Source organism: Alligator mississippiensis, chromosome 13 (genome assembly GCF_030867095.1).
Source record: "Alligator mississippiensis isolate rAllMis1 chromosome 13, rAllMis1, whole genome shotgun sequence".
NCBI lineage: Eukaryota > Metazoa > Chordata > Crocodylia > Alligatoridae > Alligator > Alligator mississippiensis.
The window spans coordinates 12,370,032-12,391,246 of NC_081836.1; the positions used below are offsets into that span (position 1 = coordinate 12,370,032).

A 21,215-nucleotide genomic window follows, 5' to 3' on the forward strand; every position below is an offset into this window, starting at 1 on the left:
GAGGACAGGAAGGCAAGGCTGGACGTGGCCTCAGTGGCTCCATTCTCCCATGCGTTTAATGGGCAGAAGGGCACTGCCCGTCGCCGCGGGAGGGTCTGGGCATGCATGCAGCATCTAACAGTATCTGTGGCTGCTCACCCCGGCAGCCTCCCGCCTGGCCCGCGGCCCGTGGGGTTCAAGAGGGAGGCTTTCCCTGTCTGTGCCCCCAGCTGTGGCAGGGCAGCCCCCCCGGAGGAAAGCGCCTAGATTTGGAGGGGGCGGTGGCACCAATCCCTGAGCCACAGCTCACTCTCGGGGCCCGATCCTGCCCTGACCCGCGGGTCGCTGCGGGGTGTAACCGGCTCACAGTCGGGGCAAGCCCGGCTGCATGAGGAGGCGGCGGGGCCGAGCTCTGATGGTCCCCACGAGGCTCAGGCGTGGCGGCTCCAGGGGCAGCTTCACCCCGCGCGGCCGCCTTCCCCGAGGCAGGGGACCCCCGTGGGAGTCCGCCCGCTCAGGACGGGGGTCCCTGCCCGCCGCCGGGCTCCGGGCACCTGGACCAGCCGGTCCCGGAGGGCGCGGGGGCGGGCAGCGGGGAGAGGGGCAGGTGCCCCGGGGGCGGATCCCGGGCTCCGCCGCTCTCGGGCGCCGCCGGCGGGCGCGGGGGGATGCTCCCGCGGCGCGGCCCCCGGGGCGGGGCGGGGCGCACAGGTGCGCGGGGGGCGGCGCCGGCTCCCGAGAGCCCCGCTCCGGCCCCGCCGCGTGCCCCGGGCCGGGGGCTTCCTCCTGCCTTTGTCTCCTGCCTTTGTCTCCTCCCCCCGGGATCGGCAGCGGCGGGAGCCGCCCCGCCCCGCACCATGCGCCCGCAGTCCCCGGGCTGCCCCGCGCATTCCCCCGCTGCCCCTCGCCGCGGTCTCCTCCTCCTCCTCCTCCTCGCCGCCCCGCCCCGCGCCGCGCCGCGCCGCGCCGCGCCGCTCCCCGCCGGCGGCCGGACCCAGCGCCCGCGGCGGCACCAGGTAGGCAGCGCCTCCGCGCCCCGCAGCACCTGGGCTCCGCGCCCGCGGCAGACAAAGGCACCTGCCTGGCCCGGGGCGGGCGGGCCAGCCTGGCTGAAGGCTCTGGCGGCCTCCTACGGGAGCCCCCAGCCTACCCCGAGCCCCGGGCCGCGCGGAAAGGTCCCCGCGTCCTCGCTCCTTCCCCCCGGCCCCGGCTCGCCTCGATCTCCCCTGTCCCGCACAGCCCGGCTGGACTGGGGCGGCTCGGGTTCAGATCCGGAGCGGCGCCGCCTTTGTCCGCGGTTGCGGCGCGGATCAGTCTCCCCCCCCGCGCTGCTCCAAGGCTCGGGACCGCTCGACGTGTCCTGCGCCCGCACTCGCACCTGATCCTGCGCGGAAAGTTCCCCTGTGCCGGGTTCCTGCTGGGCCCCGCAGGCCGGCAGCTGCATCGGGAGGAGCTCTCCCTTCGTCCCGCACACGCGCTCGGCCGGTCCCGCTTGTGCCCTAAGCCGCTCCTGGGGCTGCGAAGTGGGATCTCGGTTCTGCACGAACCCCCTGGCCCCGGCCAGTGGCTTTTCACAGCCCGCGACTCATCTCGGAGAAGGCAGGTGACCCGCAGCCTTCCCGCACCCCACGGCTCGACTGGTCTCCGGTTGTGTTTCCACTGCACCGGGAGTTTCTCGCGGGGAGTTGGGGGCCAGAACCACCAAAATCCAGGCAAGAGGCTGTCTCAGCCTCCTGGTCTGTTGGGGGACAGGGGGACTGGCTCCCCTTTCTGCCTGATGGCTGGTGATACCAGGCCAAATCCCTGTGTGGTGTAGCCCTGGGGGTGTTTTTATCATTCTGCTGCTTCTCAGCCTGGTGCCTAGTGACCTTTCCTATTGATCGGTCCTATTTGTCACTCTGCTTTGTGCATTCAACTGGAGACCCTTCAGCGCCCAGTGACAGCAAGAGGCCATGTCTGGGACGCTAATCTCAGACCCGCTGCTGTTTAAATCTCATTACTGGGCAGAGCAGACCCTGCCGGAGAGCAGGTCACACATCTTTCACTGGTGATGGCTGCATCAGCCACTCCAGAAAAGGCCCAGCAGAGAGGTGGAGCGGAGGGGATTGTGTATGCAGCCAGGTACCCCTCTCCAGTTTGCAGGCTGCAGCCTTCCAAATCAGTCTCTGGCAGGTCCCAGGTGGGTCCTGGGTTATATAAAAACAGAGCCCAAGTCTTGGGGCCAGGAGAGTTTTGCGAAGAGACCAGTATCTGTAGCCATGGGATGTCATCCACTAGGTGCACCAAACTGCTTGTCTCCTTAAGTTTCAGGCTGGCAGCCTGTGGCATGGTGTTTGCAGCTGGCTGCTATGGGAAGAGCTGGTACTGCCATAGCTCAGGACCAGAGACTGGCTTCTGCTCCTAACTCTATAGGGGCAGCTGGCAGAAGCTGGTGCTTTCCAAAGTAGTCACCAAGCTTGGGTACTCCATTCCAAGCTGTCTGGAGGTGACTAATTGAGACGCTGGAGGAACCACAATCCAGAGGGAGCTGAGGGCACACAGGACCCCAGAGGCTGGACAGGAAAGGGACTGGTGTTGTACCAATGGAAAGGGCAGGCAGGATGGAGAAAGGGGAGCTCAAGGAGTATGTGGGCAGTGGGTAGAAGCAGGCCTAGGGTAACATGGGTTCTCTGAGAGGGCTGGCGTGTGGGGCTGAGTGGCTTTGTTTGCATGAGCAAGTGGTGAAGAAAACACTGGGCTGGCAGTGCCAGCACGGAGACAGCTCAGGCAAAAAGCTGTTTACCAATCAGGCAACCAGGACATGCAGGAATAAGTGCCCGCAGTCTGGGCTGAGGCATTGCCTGCAAGGGGTGGGGGAGAAGTTGGGGTCCCTGCAGGCCTGTGTCCCTGGGGATCTCTGGGAAATGGGAGGGTCTCTCGGCAGACTGTACGTGAAGTTCTCCAGCCTTTGCCTCCAGAAACGGCAAAGCAGATGGAGTGAGCCCCAGCAGGGAAGAGAAACCTCATTTATCTGCACAATGCTATCCTCTGGCTCCAGGCAGTGCTGCTAGCTCAGCGCGCACTGAATCTATTCTCCTCCAGGCCCTTCCCAGCCCATCCATCACCCCACAGAGACTTATTTACGGGAAGCCCTGGCACAGGCACCTGGGATTCATTGTCCGTCACCTCTGCCACACATGCAGATGCAGACACACATGCAGCTACATGCAGGTTTGCTCTGTGGCTGCTGTGCCTGCCTGGAGCACAGGGAGATCTTTAAGCTGTAGCCCTCTTGCAGCGAGCCAAATTCATGGCAGCCAAGGCTAAATCTGGCCAGGAGCCTTTACTCCAGATCCATCTTGATACAGCCCTGGAGCAGGCAAGCTGCTTCCTTGGTGCCAGACGGCTTTAGAGAATCCCACTGTTCTTTGTCCAGGGGCTCCTGCTCTCTTTCTCCCCTTATTGGGCATTTGGCTGGAGTTGTGAGATGAGATGAAACCACTTGCCTGAATGAATCTGATGTCCTTGCTTTAGCCACTACGTAAATAGAAATGCTTTTCTGGGGACTCTGAGCTGAGACTTAACACATTCATTTTGTACATGAGCCATGAATACCTAAAGTTAGCCCAAGTTTGGTTTGAACTGGTGACCTAAGAAAAGAAAGGCTCCATTTCCCCTTAGCAAGCCCCCTAAGCCACCCTGTCTGCACTCAGCAGAGTTGCAAGGCCTGTCATGGGCTGGGCAGTGCTTGCTTGAGACACTTCCCTCCCTTAGCAGGTGCTGATCCTGTCAGGGAAAGCTCAGTGGGTGCTGCAGATTCGGAGGCACGTTCCCCTGCCCCTGTAGAGGAAATAGGATCTTGGGTGCAGTCTGAGCAGTGCCAATGGAGGAACTCTGGGATCAGCTGACTTTGCTCATCCTGTTGTTGCTCACCTGAGCCCTAAGAATGGGGATCTGATGCTACATAACATGCCTTTATTTTAAAGCCAGTTGCAGAAGCGGCCTCTTTGCAGGGCCACATTCCTTATGTGCATGAATTCAGCCTGTGGTAGAGAGCAGAGCGGAGATACCAGAGTGACGCTGCCTCTGTATTTCCAAACAGCTGGAGTGCTGTGGAGCCCAGGAGTGCTACGGTCAGGGCAGAGGCTGGTTTACATTGGAGTGAACTTGGGAGGTATGGCAGGGGTCCCACAGGGGAAGAAGCAAGATAGGGTCGCATGTAGTTTATACATGTGAAGCAAAGGATGCCATGGTTGGGGGTGAACTTTACAGCCTGCTCAGGGAAAGATCTGGGCCGGGGGAATGGGAAAGTACAGGGTGCATCAGAGGTTGCAGGTAGATCTTGGCATTGGGGGCTCCCATGGTCCAGGCTCGTGGGACAGCAGCAAACCCAGCTTGTGCTCCTCTGCAGACAGGTACAATATCAGCACTGGGCTACAGCATCACTGTGGAGCCTCTCATTGATGCAGCCTTCAGCCCTGGTGCAGGCAGGAGGCAGGCAGCATGCTTGCCCCTGCCGGACTCCTCGTGCCAGCAAAGCAGCTCAGGAAACGCCCCTCGTTTTCCCATTTCCTGACAAGCTCCCATTGAAGTTCAGAGCTGTGCTGAGCCCTGTGCGGGTGTCCTGCCTCCAACTCTCTCTCTGGTCTCCCCAAGAGCTCCTGGGAGATGCCAAATTAGCATGAGTGGTGTGTGGCTGCACAGGTCATTGGGACTTGTGGCACATGTGATCAGAACCAGCAGGCAGCTTCCTGCAGCTGAGAAGGTGAGATGCCATTTCCAGTCTTTATTGCCCTGAGTGGCTGAGATCCTGCTCCTTTGCTCTGACTCTTACCAGAGGTGGTGAAAGCAGATTGCCTGGCCAGGTTCAGAAAGGAACCAGACCAATTAATGGATGATAGATCTCTTAAGAGCTGTGAACAGAACAGCTGGAGATGTTTCCTCTGGCATCTCTAAACCAGTGATGGAGGGAGGGTAATGGATAGGGGTTAGATCACTCTAGATCAGGGGCAGGCAATTATTTCAGGCAGAGGGCTACTTACTGAGTTTTGGCAAACCATCCAGGGGCACATGACAGGCAGCCAGGGGACAGATAAATATTAAGTTTCTAAATTTTTTAGGGACCCTACAGGCCAGATGGAATGGCCTGGTGGGTCACATTTGGCCTGTGGGCTGCATTTTGCACACCCCTGCTCTAGATCTATCTGGTTCCTCAGTGTTCTCTCTCTCTAGCATGCACTTCTGCCACTGTTGGAGACAGGGTACTAAGCTCAACTGACCATTAGTCTGACGCAGTGTGGCACTTCATAGGTTCTTATGTACAAAGAGTATTGCAGTGTCCCAGATACAGAGGAACTCTGAGACTCAGAGCACGTACTATGTGTTGGCCTTGCTGGAGTGGCTGCTGGGGCATTAGGTGAAGCAGAGTTGTGTGTGGTCACTCCAGCTTGCATGTGCTGATGAATGCTTGCTCTGCCTATAGCACTTCGCAGTGCCCCCCCACCATGCCCAGCACTCTGAATGGGGCATTCTAGTGCCCCAGCGCAGTGCTCACACCATGAGCTGTCTTTTACTAGTAGGGGAACACGTCCTTTCCAGAATGCTGTGCACGCTGGTGGTGTAAATGGCTGCACCTCAGGGCTTGGGGCTTTTCCTGAGGGGACAGAAACGGACAGCAGGGTTCTGCCTGTGATTGCTGTCTCCTACTCGCTGAGCACCAGTGTGGAGCAGCCCTAGCAAAGTGCTGTCAGAGCCTGCTGGGGCACCTCTACAGGACCTGAGGACTGAAGGATTTGTCCCTGGAGGCCAAGGCTTCCCCTTCCCAGTCACATGCCAGTGAGGGATATGAATGCTAAAGTTTCTGTTTCCAGCTCTGGGCCTGGGCAGAGCTGCTCGGATGCATGCCCTTGATGCTGGTTTAGCCCAGCTGGCCTCCTGCACACATGCTGAGTTTCCCTTGTGCTGGAGTCTTGTTCTCTGGGGCCCCCTGAAGCTAAGGTGGACCCTCAGCTCCTCTACTCAGTCCCAGGTGTTATTCTAGTATGCAGGGGCGAATGCAGAGTAGCTTCCATTGATTTTAGCAGAGATGCTCTGGACAGAGACTGAATCTAGTTTACAGCTGGAAGTTTGCAGGGAAACACCAGAATTCTTGCGCCTCCCCCTGTCCAGGTCAGGCAGATGCAGCAGGGCTAGCAGCAAAGGAAATGAGACCTGTTTCCTTCTCTCCCTTCCTTACTGACGCTAGCAGGGGGTCTGTAGCAGGAAGGGTTCATGGGTACAGCACTGTGGTCTAGGCCTCAGGTCAATGTAAATCAGAAGTAAGGGGGTTGGGATGGGGTGGGGCTGAGCTGAGCTCCACACCCCTAGATTGATCCGGGGGGAGGGGGCTGTCCGTAGCAGGTGTCTTTCTGTGGTCTAAACTGTCAGATGCACTCTGGTGCTGTGGTTACAGCCCCACATTGGTCTTGCTTTGTGGTTCATGTACAGGCACGGACCCAGGCTCCTACAGATCCTGTGCACATGGGGCCATTGCTTTAACCAAGCACGTGTACTACTTGCACTTGGGAATTGGTGTTTTCAATTGCACAGGGATGATAACAGCCCAGCACCCTACAGCTGTCAATGCTCTAGCAGAGCTTAGAAACAGTCTTCAGGGAAAAAAGGCAGTGGGGGAGGGAAAGAAGAAAGATTGATGCGACGGGGAAGGTGTGTGTGCACTTGCCTGAAGCCCTATCTCACCACAACAATGCCAGCAGTAAAGAAGCCAAAGGTCATGGGGAAAGCTGAATGCAGAGAGGACTGGAGAGCGATGCCTGTGCTCCGTGTCCTGTCCCAGAGTGCCCTGGAGCTGGAACCTGAGGCCCGGGCCACCAGTGGATTATTGGCCACAGAGAAGGAAACTGAGGCAAGGAGCAATGAAGTGCCTTGTCTACATCAAGGCAGGGGACGGATCCCAGGACTGCCAGCCCTCAGCCCTGCTCCCACCCTGCCTGTCTCCCAGAGCTGAGCAGTGCTGTTCCCCGGCTACATTGCTGGTTTATGGTGGATGATTTCTCAAAGTAGCCCTTGCCCTGCTGGCCTTCACAGCCTGGCTGGCATGATGCTGCAGGGCTCTGACAACCTGCCAGGCTGCTTGGCCCTACAGCTGCCGCCTGTCCTGCAAAGCTACCATCTGCCTCCAGCTCTGCTCCTCTTGACATCTTCATTTGGAGGGAGCCAGCTGTGAGGAGCTGGCGCCAGCCAGGCCCGGGATGCCAACGTGGCTGGCAGTCCGCTCCAGCCTGACAGCTGGTGCCTCACTGCCCCATGGCTGCCTGTAGGAGCAGGGATCCATCCCCACACCCTCAGCTGGCAGGATGTGAAAGGGAAGGGCAGGGGGCTATTCAGGAATCAAAGCAGACGTCACTGTTGATTAATTACCTTAATTTGCACATGAAACTGGGACCGCAGGTCCCCTGCAGGCCCTGCCTGTTCCTCTGCCTGTAACCAAGGCTGGGACAGGCAGAGGTAACCAAGGAGGGAGCGCTCCCCAAGCCCTGGGCATCCTCTCATTCAGGGCTGACGCTTAAGCCTCCCTCTGCCTCTGTGCTGCTCCATCCTGCCCCCCAGAGGCTTCATGCTTCCCATTTGTGCTGGACCAGGCCTTTCACCTTAGAGACCTTTACTTCTTGGGAACTGCAGAGATGAGCTGCTACTGCTGGGCTGCAGTGTCCCCAGGGCTTAACCCTTTGGGAGCCAGCAGGTAGCAAATACATCAGTCAGGATAAACTGAGGCATGCCAGATTTTCAAAAGAAATGCAGAAAGCCCCCACATTCTTCACAGGGTCCGAGTCGCAATCCCTGGAGGCAGGCAGGCACGCAGTTTGGGGGTGGTGGAGTGGGATGGGGTTAAGGGGACCATATTGGCCCTGAGGATGGGCAGCAGTGGAGTGGGAGCTGGGTCTATGTGTTCATGACCTAGATGTTGGTTGCATTTCCTTTGAATCCCAGGTGAGGCGACGCACCCAGGATTATGGCAACTTCCCCCGACTCCTCCATGCTCCTTCTCCTATGTGTCCTGGTTCTCTCTGACATCAGCCCAGTGAGCGCTTTGGACACCAGTGCAAAAGCCAAAACCACCCCTGAGAACAACAACCATTTTCAAAGCCCAGAGCTGTGGCAACCTCCGCCATCCACGGGGCACCACCGCAGGCATGGTGTGGTCAGGAAGGACAGGGCCCACGGTGCGGCATCCAGAGGGCAGACCTCAGGGGAGGAGGCCCTCAAGCTAGGGAGCAGGCCTCCAGGGGTGGAAGCCCTGGCAGCAGTCGAACGGCCTGCTGCCCTGAAGCAAAAGAAGGATGTGTTTCTGGGCTTTGAGTTCCCCTATTCCGAGAGGGAGAACCAGTCCCCTGGATCTGACAGGGGGAAGAAACAGAGTCGGGAGCACCGTCGACACAGCCGCAGGGACAGGCTGAAACAGCACAGAGGTATCTGGACTCCATGGGGTGCTCATAGCACCTTTAATTGACGTGTGTGCATGAGCGGCTGGGTGTGTAGCTGGGCAGAGCGGAGCATGTCTGCTGTGGGATGCGTGTGAGAGGGAGCTGGGGAGCCAGCCTCTCCAGTGGGCACAAGGGGAACCCTGACATCAGAGGTGTTCGTGGTTCCTAGCAGTTCGGTGCAAACAGGCTTGGTTTGGTGCAGGAGGGAGCCCTGGCCACGCCATTGGCTTCAGGCCTGGGGAGAGTTTGTTCACTTGCGAACTTTATGACTGACACTGTTGCTTTCGCTCCATTGGGCCATGGGATGAGCCAACAAATTGCAGGCGTGGGTAGAAGCTCCAAGGCTGACCTTGCAATGTGCCCAGAACTAGCAATGAAAGAAAAACCCATGTGGGTGGAAATTGAGAGCATGGGGGGGACACTTTTTGGCACCAGAATGTGAATTTTCCCAGCTTGGGTCAGAAGCCAACTGAGCAGAGTCGTGTGAAAAATGTCGATTTTGCAGGTGCAAAATCACCCAATCCAAAAGCTGCTGTAATATAACAAGGAGCTGGTTTCTCTCTTGGCTGGAGCTCTTTGTGTGAACTCTCCCAGGGCCAAGCCCCCAGCTGGGGAGAAAATCAATACATTTCCATTCCAGCCAATGTAGTGCAGCAGTTTACACAACTTGAGAGCCTGGTGGCTGGTGTTCACCTTATTTCAGACTCTCCCTTCCCATGGACTCTGGGTTTCTGTGTCTTTTTTGCAGTTTGCAGTCCCCCTGCAAGCTGTCTATTCTGTGTTTGTGCAGCACCTAGCACAGTGGTGTCCCTGGTCTAGGCCTGGGGCTCCCTGTTGCCACCACTAAGCAAATATTGTCCTATTATAACAGTAAAGAGATGGGGTGGTCCTCTCTGAGCCTTACCTGTGAGAGATAGACTTGGAATGGGGTGGGCAGGAATCAGACCCCTCCCCTGCCCTCAGATCCCAGTGGATGGGAATGGGAAGGTGGCTGAGGTCTCCTTGCCCATGTGGGGAGAGCTTCACAGCCCCCCACCCCGGGGGCAGACGGCTGAAGAAAATGAAGCTTGTGTCCTTCTCGTCTCCGGCAGGCAAAGGCCCTGATCCCGGGCTGAGCTCTCTGTACAAGAAGCCGGAGCACTTTGAGGAGCAGTTTCCAAACCTCCCGGGGGAAGATCCCAGCAGCTTGGTTCCCACTGAGCTCCTCTTCACCACGCCAGACACAGCTGCTTCTACTGAGGAGCCGTCCGCTCTTCATGCCACGTCCCCTCGGCCCCAGGTACGGGGCAGCTACTGCACACCTGCTATAGGTGATTGGCTGGGATTTTCCAAGGGACTGAAGGGAGCGAAGTAACTGGTTCCTCCAGTTGAGACTGGCCATCCCTTCTCACCTACAGACAGCAGGCTCTTGTGGAGAGGAGGCAAGGTTTGCTATGGGCCATCTTCTCCCTGCACCCACAATGAGATGCCCAGACCTCCCCAGAGGTATAATTCCCTTCCATCCCCTTCCAGTCATCTCCTTCCACTCAAGCTGTATCCTAGCTCCACTCCTGAGACACAATGGGGCACCTCTTACTCATTAAGATGTCCCTTGATTTTAGGCATCCTGCCCAACCCCTGCTGGTCTCCCAGGAGCTCTCTGTCTATCCTTCTTGGAAGCAAAAGTGCTGAGTATGTGGGGGCTCGAGGACCCTGGCCCCCATTGGGAAGAGGGTTGTCACCTAAAATGCATAAAACTTTCCACATGTCCATCATCTTAAGCCCCCTCTGGCAAAAGTAAAAGTCAGCTCCTCTGCTTGGAAGCACAGCCTCAGAGATCAAGAAGGCAGGAGTTAATGAGTTCTTCCCCTAGGTCTGCAGCTGACTTGCTCTGAAGCCATAAGGGGGGGATTTTCAGCACATGGCATTGATCTAACATCGCCATTGAAGTCAGTGGGAGTATGGCCAATCTCCCCTTCAAACTCCCCCTACCTCACATTTCCTGTCTGCTGTGGCCCTTTCCCAAGGCAGCAGGAAAAAGGACTGTGGGGGCTTATTAATGTCCTAAAGAACCTGGAGACCTTTATATAGGAGTCGCCTCGAAGAGACAAGCTACTTACTGCTTTGCTCCTTGTCGCCTGCAGGTCCGCATCAGGCAGGATGGGGATGTGATGCCCACCCTGGACATGGCTCTGTTTGACTGGACAGATTATGAAGACCTCAAGCCAGAAATGTGGCCATCTGCCAAGAAGAAAGGTACTGTACTTCCAGTGGAATCACTATCACCCCTTCCCTCTCCACCTATGCTCTAAGATCAGGAAGAGGAAGGGGGTGGGGGTCACAACTGTGCTGGAAACTGAAGAAAAGGCTTGCTGGTGGCAATGCAAGGGGAGAGAAAATCTTTTAACTGTCTTGGTGTTCTAGTTAGACTGACTGTAGAGCTGGTCATGGCTATCGCGCTCCTGCCTGGTTGCTCCCGAACTGTGTTCTCATCAAGATGAGGATGCGTGTAGCGAGTTTAGAACATTTCAGGCCAACTCACATCATAGACACGTCTCTGTTTCCATGAAAACCTCGCTGAACCCTTCACCTAACCAGGAGGATGCTCTGTTGGGATGTGATGTGGCATTTGCAAGCTTTCCTCCTCTCGTTTCATTAGTTGACACACGCTCTGTCCTATTTGCTTCAGATTTCCCCATTAAAAGCAAATGGTTTCTATGCCTTATTACATTATTTATTTAGTGCTTTCACGTGTAGCTGGAAATAGAATAGACCTGTCAGCGGAGGTGGCCAAGATAGCTGTGATCCTATCCTTAGACGTACTTGAGGAGCAAATATGCAATCAAGACATTGATTGTATTGCTTTTACAATTAACTCAGTTAACCGCAGTTGATTGTTTAGGCTTCTACTTGATCCTGCCTCTGTCTATCTGTGTTTCATGCTCTGAAGCATTGTGTTCCTAGCCCGTCCATCAGTTTTTATCTGGGTTACGATCGGTTAGAGGTAGAAGAGATTAGAATGGAGACTTCCTCTGTTCTTAGTGAGCATCCAAGCTTGTGGAGAAGCAGAGAGTGGACTGAGCTGTACTTGTGATTAGCACTTCCTTAGATCCTGGATGACTTGGTCCTGGGTCTGCTTCTAGCAAAGGGCAATGGTCTCTGAAGCTTTCAAAGGCCTCCCACTCCATCCGAGTAGTGGTGGGTATTGTTTGAATTAGCAAAAGTGAAGCTGCGAGAAGGCTGAAGTAATTGAGGAGTGGGACTGTTTCACCAGACCAGGCCGTGTGGACCTCTGTGAGGTTTGGTTGGCTGGAAACTCAACTGTCTCACTGAGTTTCATCAACCAGTCACTCTTCTCTTCCCTAGAGAAACGCCGTAGTAAGAACCCCAACAGTGGGAATGAAACTTCACCAGCTGAAGGAGAGCCGTGCGACCACCACCTCGATTGCCTCCCAGGTGAGGGTCAGCCTCATACCTATAGCTTGCCGATTGCACAGATGGATCCCAAATTCATTGTGTTTGGTCTCTGGCCTGGATTGTGAGATTTGTGGGGAGGGTTATTATGGTTTTCCATGAGAAGGTACAGAGGTGAGCATGAAGACTGTTCGGGCTGTAGAGGACCTGGTAGAGAACATGCAGAGCAATATAGCCTGAGGTCGGTGTAAGTCACGGGGAGTACGGGATGCCTTGGCTGTGCACTCTCTTGACTGCACGGCTGGTGGCTTGCTGTGTTGGCAGGTTCGTGCTGTGACCTCCGTGAGCACCTCTGCAAACCGCACAATCGAGGCCTTAACAACAAGTGTTACGATGACTGCATGTGCACTGAAGGTGAGTCCAAGTCCTGGTTTCCTCCCCAGAGCAGGTCCAGAGACAGGTTAGGCTATACAGAGGCAGCTGGGCCTTTGCCCACAAGAAGGCAGCCAGGACCCCCAAGTTCTAGCCCTGCTTCTGCCATTAGCTCACTCTGTGCCCACAGTCACTGAATCTGCTGCCTTCCCCACCCGTACAAGGTTATTCACAGCTCTGTGCTGACCCCTTGGGAACAGACTGAACAATGAGTCCATAGTGCTTACAAGCTTAATAGTCTCAGGCCAGAAAGGACCACCAAGCAGGCTGAGCTCCTGCAAAACACCAGCTATAAGGCAGCCCTGAATGAATTTCAGTGTGAGCAGCTCTTTTAATCAACATTCGATCCTGGTTTTAAACATTGCCAGCTATGGAGACTCAACAACTATCCTGAGGTGGAATCTCCCTTCCAGGGGGAAACATTTGTGCCTTATTTCTAGCCTGAATTTCTCGAGCTTCAATTTCCAGCCCCAAATCTGGTTAGACTTTTGTGGGGTAGACTGAAGAGCCCCTTCTCTGAGCTGTGTTCCCCATAGAGGTATCTTTATGCCCTGACCAAGTCACCCCTTTCCCTCCTTTGTGATAAGACAAATAGAGAGGTCCTGGAATGCAGAGGCCATATTCTTCTTAGGGGGTGTGTGGGTTGCCAGGCCCAGGTCTCATTCAGGCGTGATGCTGCAGTAGATCGGCCCTAGGAGGTTGTTTATTATGGAAGCCCCTGGAGAGCTGCTCCTGGCCCTGGCTCATATTGAGATAGGCTAAGTTAATGCAGAGTCTGCAGGCTTGCTCATGTGTCAGCATCCCAGGGGATGTGGTGGGAGGATAAATATAGGCCTGAGCAAGGCTCTGATCATGTGCGCTTTTCTCCTGGGGTGGAAATGGCTTGAGGGGATAGGTAATGAGAGTGAGCCTTCCAGCCCTCGGCAGCAAGGTGGCCCAGAGCAGGGGCATCCCACGGAAGAGCCATCTGTTCCATGACCTGTGACATCACCCCCATTCCCAGGGGACAAATGTTCCCATAACCGATCCCAGTGCTTTGGAGCAGATGTATCAGCTGCCTCCTTGCACAAGCAATGGAGACCAAATGCTCTCCTCAAGGGGATCTCCACAGCAGCCTGGGGGAAACTTGCCTTGGCAACAGCCATTGCTCATCACCCAAGGGAAGGACAGCAAAGGCTGGAGTTTGTAGGGCTGAGGTACCCTCAGCTAGCGTAAATCAGCCAGAGGCAGGAGGCCCCAAACCCAGATCTGGTGAGTCCTGGCAGCTGAGAGATCATCAGTTACCAGGGAAATCCCCAGAGGGGACACACCCCTGATTAGAAAAGCTATTTACTGATCACTTTTAAACTCAGATGCTACTTTCCTAGTACTTGCCTCTTAGTGATTTATCAAAGGCCATGTAAACCAGCATCACCTGTTCCCTACACTTCAGGACCTGAACCAAATCCAGTTAAATGGATGGAGGGGTCTAGTGGACTTTGGATCACTGCTATTAAAAGCCAACACCTCCTCTCAGGAAGTTTCACAGGAATAAATAGAGAGGGACACTCTACAGCCACTGCTGCTCCTGCTGTCACGCGTTAAGGCTGCAGTAGTTTCCCAGAGAAGAGATCGCTTAAATAGTAATAGGGAGCAATAGGGGGAGATCAAATGACCTTTCCATAAGATGCACTGCAAGCCATCAAGAAAATTCAAAGGTGCTTCAAAAACATTCTACCCGGGCCAATGAATTCCCAGCTATAAAGGTGCATAGAAGGGATTTAATCAGCAAGCTAAGCAGCATCTGAAAAAAGAGTCCCCTGCTTGTTAGCCCCTGCAAGGCCCAGCTCAGGTGATGGGATTGCTCTGTCTTTCTGGTCCAAAAGGCTTGCCCGGACTGATGTACATGAGACAGTCCCTACTGCAAACGATCCTATCACAGACCTGGACATGGTTGGAAGGGTATCCTAGAAACCTGAGGCTGGAAGGGGTCTCTGAGCCATCAGGTCTAGTCCCCATGTTTATGGGCAGTCGATAAGGAATCCCCAAAGTAACCAGCTCAGAACCTCACCCACAACTACAAGGCACAAAGCGCAGAACACCATCGATGCCCTACAGCACACCATAGGTATAAACAGGGGAGACCAAGGCACGGCCAAAGCCTAGCCACTGCAGTGATGTCGTTGGTTAATAGGTGCTTGGATCCTTGAAAAAGGACCATGCTCCAGAGGGAGGCAAAACTCTCACAGTCTGTGACTCTCACAGTCCACAGTCCTCTGACCTGCAAAGATTATTCCTTCCTGACCTCAGATTTGGTGATGGTGCGACTCTGAGCAGAAGAATGAGACCCATTAGGCAGGAACTGCTGGTGGGAGCATCAGTGCTGCTGAAACACCCCCAGCCTTAGCTGTAGCCAGTGTCCCAATGCACTCGATGTTGCAGATACACATGCCCCCACTTTACCTGTGTGCCCAGCCCCACCTGAGTACCTATACCCATGTGGACATGTATCCCTTTCACACACGAACCTCCCCCAGTGACCCAGCTCACCATGTCTGTCTTCCCTGCAGGACTACGCTGCTATGCCAAATTTCACCGGAATCGGAGAGTGACCCGCAGGAAAGGGCGCTGTGTGGAGCCCGAGTCAGCCAATGGCGATCAGGGGTCATTCATTAATGTGTAGGAACTGGGGCGAGTTATTTATATCTAGCAGTGGGGAGGGGTGGGGAAACGTCGGCCAAACGATTGAAGCTGCAGGCTCGGAACGTGCTGGGCCTCACCGAGTTGGATGAGATTAGAGTAGTTGCTGTGCCAGGACCCCCTGCTCAGGACCTCCTTTCCCTTCTCCCATTCAGTCATCCCGGAAAGATGGGCTGATGTGGCCCCTGACCACCATGCTAGGAGCCACTGGAGTAGCAGGGAGGTCCTTTTAAACTTTAATGCTTCTCTGAAGAGGGAAAGGGAACATAAGACTCCATCCTTGTTGCTTCTTTAGAAAGAATAGAAAGGGCTGGGCCAAGCAAGCAAATGTTCTTGGACCCAGCTGTTTGGATGTTACATGGGAAATCAGGGAAGGCCTCTGGGGACGGTTGAATGGAGGGCTCCTGCTCTCTGCAAGGCAAGGACTCCTGCTTTCCCTTTGGCTTCCTGAGACCATAGGAGGGTCTCTTCACCTCTCTGTGCCTCCACTTCCCCTTCTGTAAAATGGGAAAGTGGGGAAAAGGGGGAAGGTTTCATCCCATTCATACTTGGGAGCCCCTTTGGATCCTGTAGTTGCTACAGAAGGGCAGGGCATGTTTGATTAGGGCTCTTGGCAAGGGGCAGGAGCTGACTTTTTCCAGCCTTCACAGGTAGAGGGAGCTCTCTTACTAGACAACCCTTTGGGCAGGCAGTCTGGTTCAGTGACCTCAGGCAAGTTGATGAGGGGGTTCCTGGCAAGAGGGCTCAGCCGGTGCGTTTATTCGAAGGGGGTTGGACAGTTTATCTTGGCTCTGCAGCTTTGAGATGTAGGGAGGTGAGACACTAACTGTCCTACTAGCAGAAGCTGGCCCCCAGCTCACTGAGCCAGGGGCACTGCCAGGCTCTTCTCCCCATTGCTGCTTAGGGACTGTGAGTTCCAAAGGTCTTCCCATTCCCAGCCCTTCTGCCGTGGCTCCCAAAGGACAGCCTGGCTGGGCAGGGCCATAGGGATGCCTCCTGGCCTGCAGCTGTCACTCATTTGGCGACCTTTTCTGAGTTGGTTCATTTTAACGATTCTGTTTAGATGCTTTCTGGGGGAACTTGGGTTTCCTTGGAACCAATGACTGAGGCAAGCAGTTGCCTGGTAGTAAATCCTGTGACGTGTTGCATGTGCATTTCACTGAGATGTAAATAAAGAGATGATAGATATCCTGCGCTCGACTTCTGCTGCTGCCTTGCCTTGGCCTGGCTTGGGACAGGAGCCTAGGAGAGGGGCTGTGCCTGGGTGGGGGAGCTTTGAGGGACACTTCAGAGCTCTGGAAGAGGACTGAGGATCAACTACAAAACACCAGTTCCTGAAGCTTCAGGAATTTAAATCTAGAAGGTAAGCCAGAAAGGGCACGTGTGGTACACAGCCTAGGAGGGCAACAGAGCAGCTGGGCCACAGATCACCTGCACAGAGTGCCATGGCCCAGCTGAAGAGAAAGCTAATGCAAGAGCAGCTGGAGCTGTTGAATGCCAGCCTGGATGGTGAGGTCTAACCATGGAGCAGCATTTTCCTGCTTGCCAGGGCTGGCCCACAGCTGGGCAGCAAAGCTTTCCCATGCTCTCCCCAGTGTGTCTCTGGGTCAGGGCGGCACTAGGTGAGGCAGAGGACAAGAATAGTTAGTTAGAGCTACCAGCATTCTGCTTCACTCCCAGCCCCACTGCAGTGGCCAGAAGCTGGTCTGCCTCTAAAGGCACCACCCCTGTGCTGAAAAAGGAAGGACAGGGAAAGAAATGTCAAAGGCATCTTAATGAGGGACTGTACTGACTCCAGTGGGCTTGGATCGTGCCCAGCCCCAGGCTAGCAGGGCTTCACGGAGCAATTTCCAAAGGGCCCTTCATTGAGGGGAACACGTGGTGTAGAGGTGAGCGACAGCCCCCACCTCGCCACCCGCTCACGGACCACCCCTCCTTGCAGCTCCATTGTGAGTCCCAGCAAGGCCGGTCACTGAGAGCTGCAGCTCTAAGGGGGAGCATCATTACGCCGGGCAGAGAGTGGCCGACCTGCTGAGTCGACACAATCATCACGGCAGCTGCCAGCCCGATGAGCTCTGCAGGACCCCAGGGACACTCCTGACAGTCGTGGAGATGATGAGCCACAGGGAGATGAGCAGGCTCTTTGAGAGCCCCAGGGAGCCACAAATTAAAGCCCTGGGGACTGGCTCGGAGGGCTCTAATGGACTGTGCCCCTTTTAGCATCACGGGTATCTCAGCACCATCATCCCACTGCTAATCACTCTGCTGTCAGGCTACAGGGTAGGGTAGGAAATGGCTCTGGGTTCAGCTAGAAAAGGCCTAAGCTCTTTAAATGCTGTCCCCAGTCTGTCTGTCTCAGTGGTTCTTAACCATTTGAGGCTTGAGACACCCCTTGATATATTCAAAGCACCAATCAGAAAATTCCACTCTTAGCTTTCCCTTAGTTTCTGACAATGAAAAATATAATAGAACAATCTGCTGTTGCAAAGAACTCAGAAAGACCACAAGGGGTCAGAGTGGACTTAACACCATGGATTCCTATTTGAAATCTCTGGGTTTGTCCTGTGAATCCCTCCATTGGCACACCTACCAGTGCTAACATTGTGTGGCACCCTGTGCCACCCTTGAAAAGCTCTCCAGGCATCCCTGGTTGAGAATCACTGGCTTGCACAAACAAACATGCAAGAAAGCTTTGCTTGGGCCTGTTTTCACAACTGGAAGTACCTGAGGCTGCTGTTTCCCCATTGGTGTCTATAGGACCCCACAGCTTCCCTAGTACCTCCACCAGGCAAGCTTATATCCAGTCCAGGCCAGGAAGTGGCCCATGAATGGGGTCTCAACACTTTGCAGACCCTTCCCCTCTAAGGGAAGGGAAAGAGTCTGTCTAGCTTCATCCCTGTGTATCTTCCCTGGGTTTACACAGTGCAGCCAGGGTCTGGAGGTGAGTGGTCAGAGCTCACCTGGGAATCCCACTGCTTTGGCTGAGCAGGGCTGAGTACCTGACCCAAAGCCCAGTCTGGAGAGTAGAGAATAGTGCAGTCTCCTAGTCCTCTCCCTTATACTGCCAAGAATACAGCAGGATGGGTTAGCAATGGTACCACCAGGATCAGCACTGTACCTAGACTCCTGGCAGGTGAACTTTTAGTATCGGGCCCCCCTTTATCAGAGATAATAATAATAATCATTATTTTCACCATTTTTGGGCCCCCTTTCTGTCTGGGCCCTGGGCAGCTGCCCGGTTTGCTCATGCCTGTGTCCGGCCCTGACCAAGATACTTAGCACAGACCACCCCGTTGCCTGCTATTTGGTCACAGCTGAGCTGCTCTGAATCAGCCAGCTAGTTATAAGAGTTCTCCAACCTGCTCCCCGCTGCCTTCCAGTTCTCGCAGGAGCCTGGTTTCCTGAACCTCTTGCTTATCTCTTATGCTGTGTTTGTGTCCTTTAGTTATATCACATCCCAGGATTGAGCAGAAGGCAGCCACAGAGGCTGCAACACAGTTACGTGGTAAGGCAATTTACAGGGTACAAGCAAAGAGAAGCAGAGAGAAAAAATAGGACTGACATGCCTGAGACGTGCAGATGCATAATGTGTGCAATGGCTCGTGTTGTTTTCATCACCGTGAGATCATTAAGTCATTTCCAAATCCCTTGAGTCCGTGACATGCAAGCTCAGGATGTAATAATCAGGGGTGAACTAATTGCACGACACACTGAAGAACAAAGGAGAAGAAAAGTGCTGTATTATGGAAAGAGGCCATGCATTAAACAGCAATTACATCAATCCAAATTGTGGTGCTTGCTGTATGAGGGATGACTTCGGTCTCAATCTGCACCAAGCGAAAGTCTCAGAAGGAATCAAGAGTCATAAGTCTCGCTGTATGCAAACAGTGATATGATCCTCAGATTCAACATGACCAGACTGCAGCAGGAATGTGTCTCTAAATTGATACTGTCCTTTCCCCAATGCTGTGATTCCCCAGGTGTTGCCACAATAAATCAGTTATTTAGTCTCTGGTTGGTAAAGGGATCAGACGTGCAAATAGCCATAATCACCTGAGCATTTCTACTGAATCATGCTTTCAACCTGGGCCAAAGCCCTGCAAGGGACAAGAGAAAACTTCCAATATGAGTCTGTCTATACCGGGTGACTAGCAGGTGAAGTGTCTGCTGCTTCCATCCTGGGACTTCATCTTCACCATTTGACGGCCCGGATTCCCAGGAGATGGGTTCTCAGAACCGTGGGAGATCAGATCCGGCCGTTCAAGCTGTGTCATGCTGAGTGTCTGAAATCAGCAGCTGCTTCTGAAAGTCTTGGCCATCTGTTTCTGTGGGTAGACCGAGGCTCTGTAGGAAATGGGGAAGTGAGAAGCAGCTTATCACCCAAGTGGAACGTACCAACAAGGGAGACATTTTCTACCTCTTCTGGGGAAAACTGGTACAATAGGAGCTTGCTCAGAGGACTTGTGCAGCTAGGTTAGCTCATTATCATCATCATTTGGGCAGGGGGCTGGACTCGATGATCTTCCGAGGTCCCTTCCAGCCCTAATGTCTATGAAATTATTGCTGGTTGGGGATCTTCTGGGGCTATCACAGATCCTGCCTTGTAAGAGTCCAGGTGTAACTAAACAGCAGTAGCAATACATTTCTCAAGTAAACTTGCCCTGTGCTGAGCCCTCTTCTCACTTGCTGGCTCTGCTGTTTATGATCTCAGTTCTCTGTGTGGCATTTAGTAGACTAGCACCTTATAAATAACAGGTCACTTCACTTTGGCATTTGATTAGCATTTTCTAGATCCCAAAACACAATGACTTCAGCAACCAGGGGGACTATAGATGCAATGACAGGCAGGTCAAGTAGGGCAAAAATTGTGTCTGCTGGGAAGATCATTGGTTCTAAATTAACTATTGTCCTGGATTCCCCAGTGCTTCCTGCATAGCCTTGCATTGCAACACTTCAACAGTAAACCAGATTACGATATGACTCATCCACTTCCCATTCTGCTTCCGTTGGAACTCGGGACTCTTATTTCTCAGAGGCTTCATCTCTGCTGTGAAATGGGATTGCAAGGAGCAGCTGATTCAATTAAAGCATTTCCGTCTGCAGAGGCAGGTGAGTTAAGTGTCTGCAGGACAAGGAAAGTCAGGTGAGGAAGATGATGCTCTTTGATCCTTTATATTCTCTCTAAAATGACTCAGGGTGAAATCCAGTCCAGAAGTCAGACCATAGGCTAAGTGAGTGGGACACTGGGAACTCTGATCCCTGCCTAGCTGTCTGCTATGAACCTCTTTCACAGTGGGGGATGGATTCATTCCTGTTTCCCCCATGCCTTGCTGAAAGCTGTGAAATGGTCTCACTGTGGGAGGGCTGGGAAGGGGTGTGGCTAGGGTGGCCATCATAGAGGACAGTCTGGTTGCCAGTCTTCAAGAGAAAAATAGAGGACAAAGGTGTCCAGTTTCATATCAATAGAGGACAGAGTAGCAGAAAACAAATTTGAAAGCAGCTGAAATTCATTTCAGAGTGTCCTCTATAATGGGCACCCTAGGTGTGGCATGAGCTTTCTCATCTCTTCACAAGAGGTATTTCTCTAGCAAAGGGGATTTAGGATCCAGATGGCTTGTGGCCTAAAACAGTTTTTTTAAAAGAAATTTTTCATGTTCCAAGCCAAATCAAGTCCAAATCTGTGAGTCAGTCCAGAACTGTAAGTGGCCCTACACCCAGCAAACATCCTCCACCCCGCCTGGAGCTTCAGATATTTCCAAAGTCTTTTGGCTATCACCCTATGTGCAGGCCCAAGCCCGGAGGCCTGGCGTTCGGATGCCCCCAAGTTTTGCCTGCCCGCAGCCATATGGCCGCAGCAGCAAGGTAGGGAGCAGCCTCCCATTTCCATAAAGTGGGCATTAAGCCCCAACACCTCGTGGGTACAAAACCACGCCAGAAGAACAGTTCTCTCGGGGAATACTTAAGGAAAACTGCCTTCCTGGACCAGATACACAGCGTTTCCTCTGCCAGGTAAGTATTAGGCTTGCGGCCTAAAACACACAAAGGTAGAAGGATGCGCAGTCACATGGGAAACATGAGTATGCACACACGCAGCCTCCACGGGGCCTGTCCTGGAACCTCTCCCCGTTCCCAGTGAAAGCACACGCTGCTCCTGTTACCAAAAGGGACCGATCCACCAGCGACTGCAGGTGTGCAGAGCCCCGCACAGCTGTGGCCAGGGTGCGAAAGTGCCGGCTGCCCCTTGAAGTGTGTCCTGGTTGCCTTTCCCCA

General features: G+C 54.1%; 1 protein-coding gene and 1 long non-coding RNA gene across 2 annotated transcripts; one reads left to right on the top strand and one right to left on the bottom strand.

The window, feature by feature from the left end:
- Positions 1 to 930: 930 nt before the first annotated feature.
- DRAXIN (dorsal inhibitory axon guidance protein) lies at positions 931 to 16,138 on the top strand. The gene is made up of 7 exons (XM_006259295.4): positions 931 to 995; positions 7,948 to 8,426; positions 9,533 to 9,720; positions 10,565 to 10,676; positions 11,787 to 11,876; positions 12,159 to 12,248; positions 14,816 to 16,138. Exons 2-7 carry the CDS (start codon positions 7,970 to 7,972, stop codon positions 14,926 to 14,928), a joined length of 1,050 nt encoding a protein of 349 aa, XP_006259357.1. The 5' UTR covers positions 931 to 995; positions 7,948 to 7,969; the 3' UTR covers positions 14,929 to 16,138.
- Positions 16,139 to 18,661: 2,523 nt separating this feature from the next.
- LOC109284723 (uncharacterized) lies at positions 18,662 to 21,189 on the bottom strand. Its single transcript, XR_002092293.2, has 2 exons — positions 21,104 to 21,189; positions 18,662 to 20,067 (listed from the first exon to the last, which is right to left on the bottom strand). It is a non-coding gene; the product is annotated as an uncharacterized LOC109284723 (long non-coding RNA).
- Between the last annotated feature and the right edge of the window lie 26 nt (positions 21,190 to 21,215).

What these genes read in the sequence shown, in the direction of transcription:
- DRAXIN (XM_006259295.4), top strand. Translation starts at nt 7,970, where the DNA reads ATGGCAACTTCCCCCGACTCCTCCATGCTCCTTCTCCTATGTGTCCTG. An exon ending in CAGGCTGAAACAGCACAGAG is followed by an intron (nt 8,427 to 9,532) that starts GTATCTGGACTC and finishes CGTCTCCGGCAG; the next exon opens with GCAAAGGCCCTGATCCCGGG. An exon ending in TGACTGCATGTGCACTGAAG is followed by an intron (nt 12,249 to 14,815) that starts GTGAGTCCAAGT and finishes TCTTCCCTGCAG; the next exon opens with GACTACGCTGCTATGCCAAA.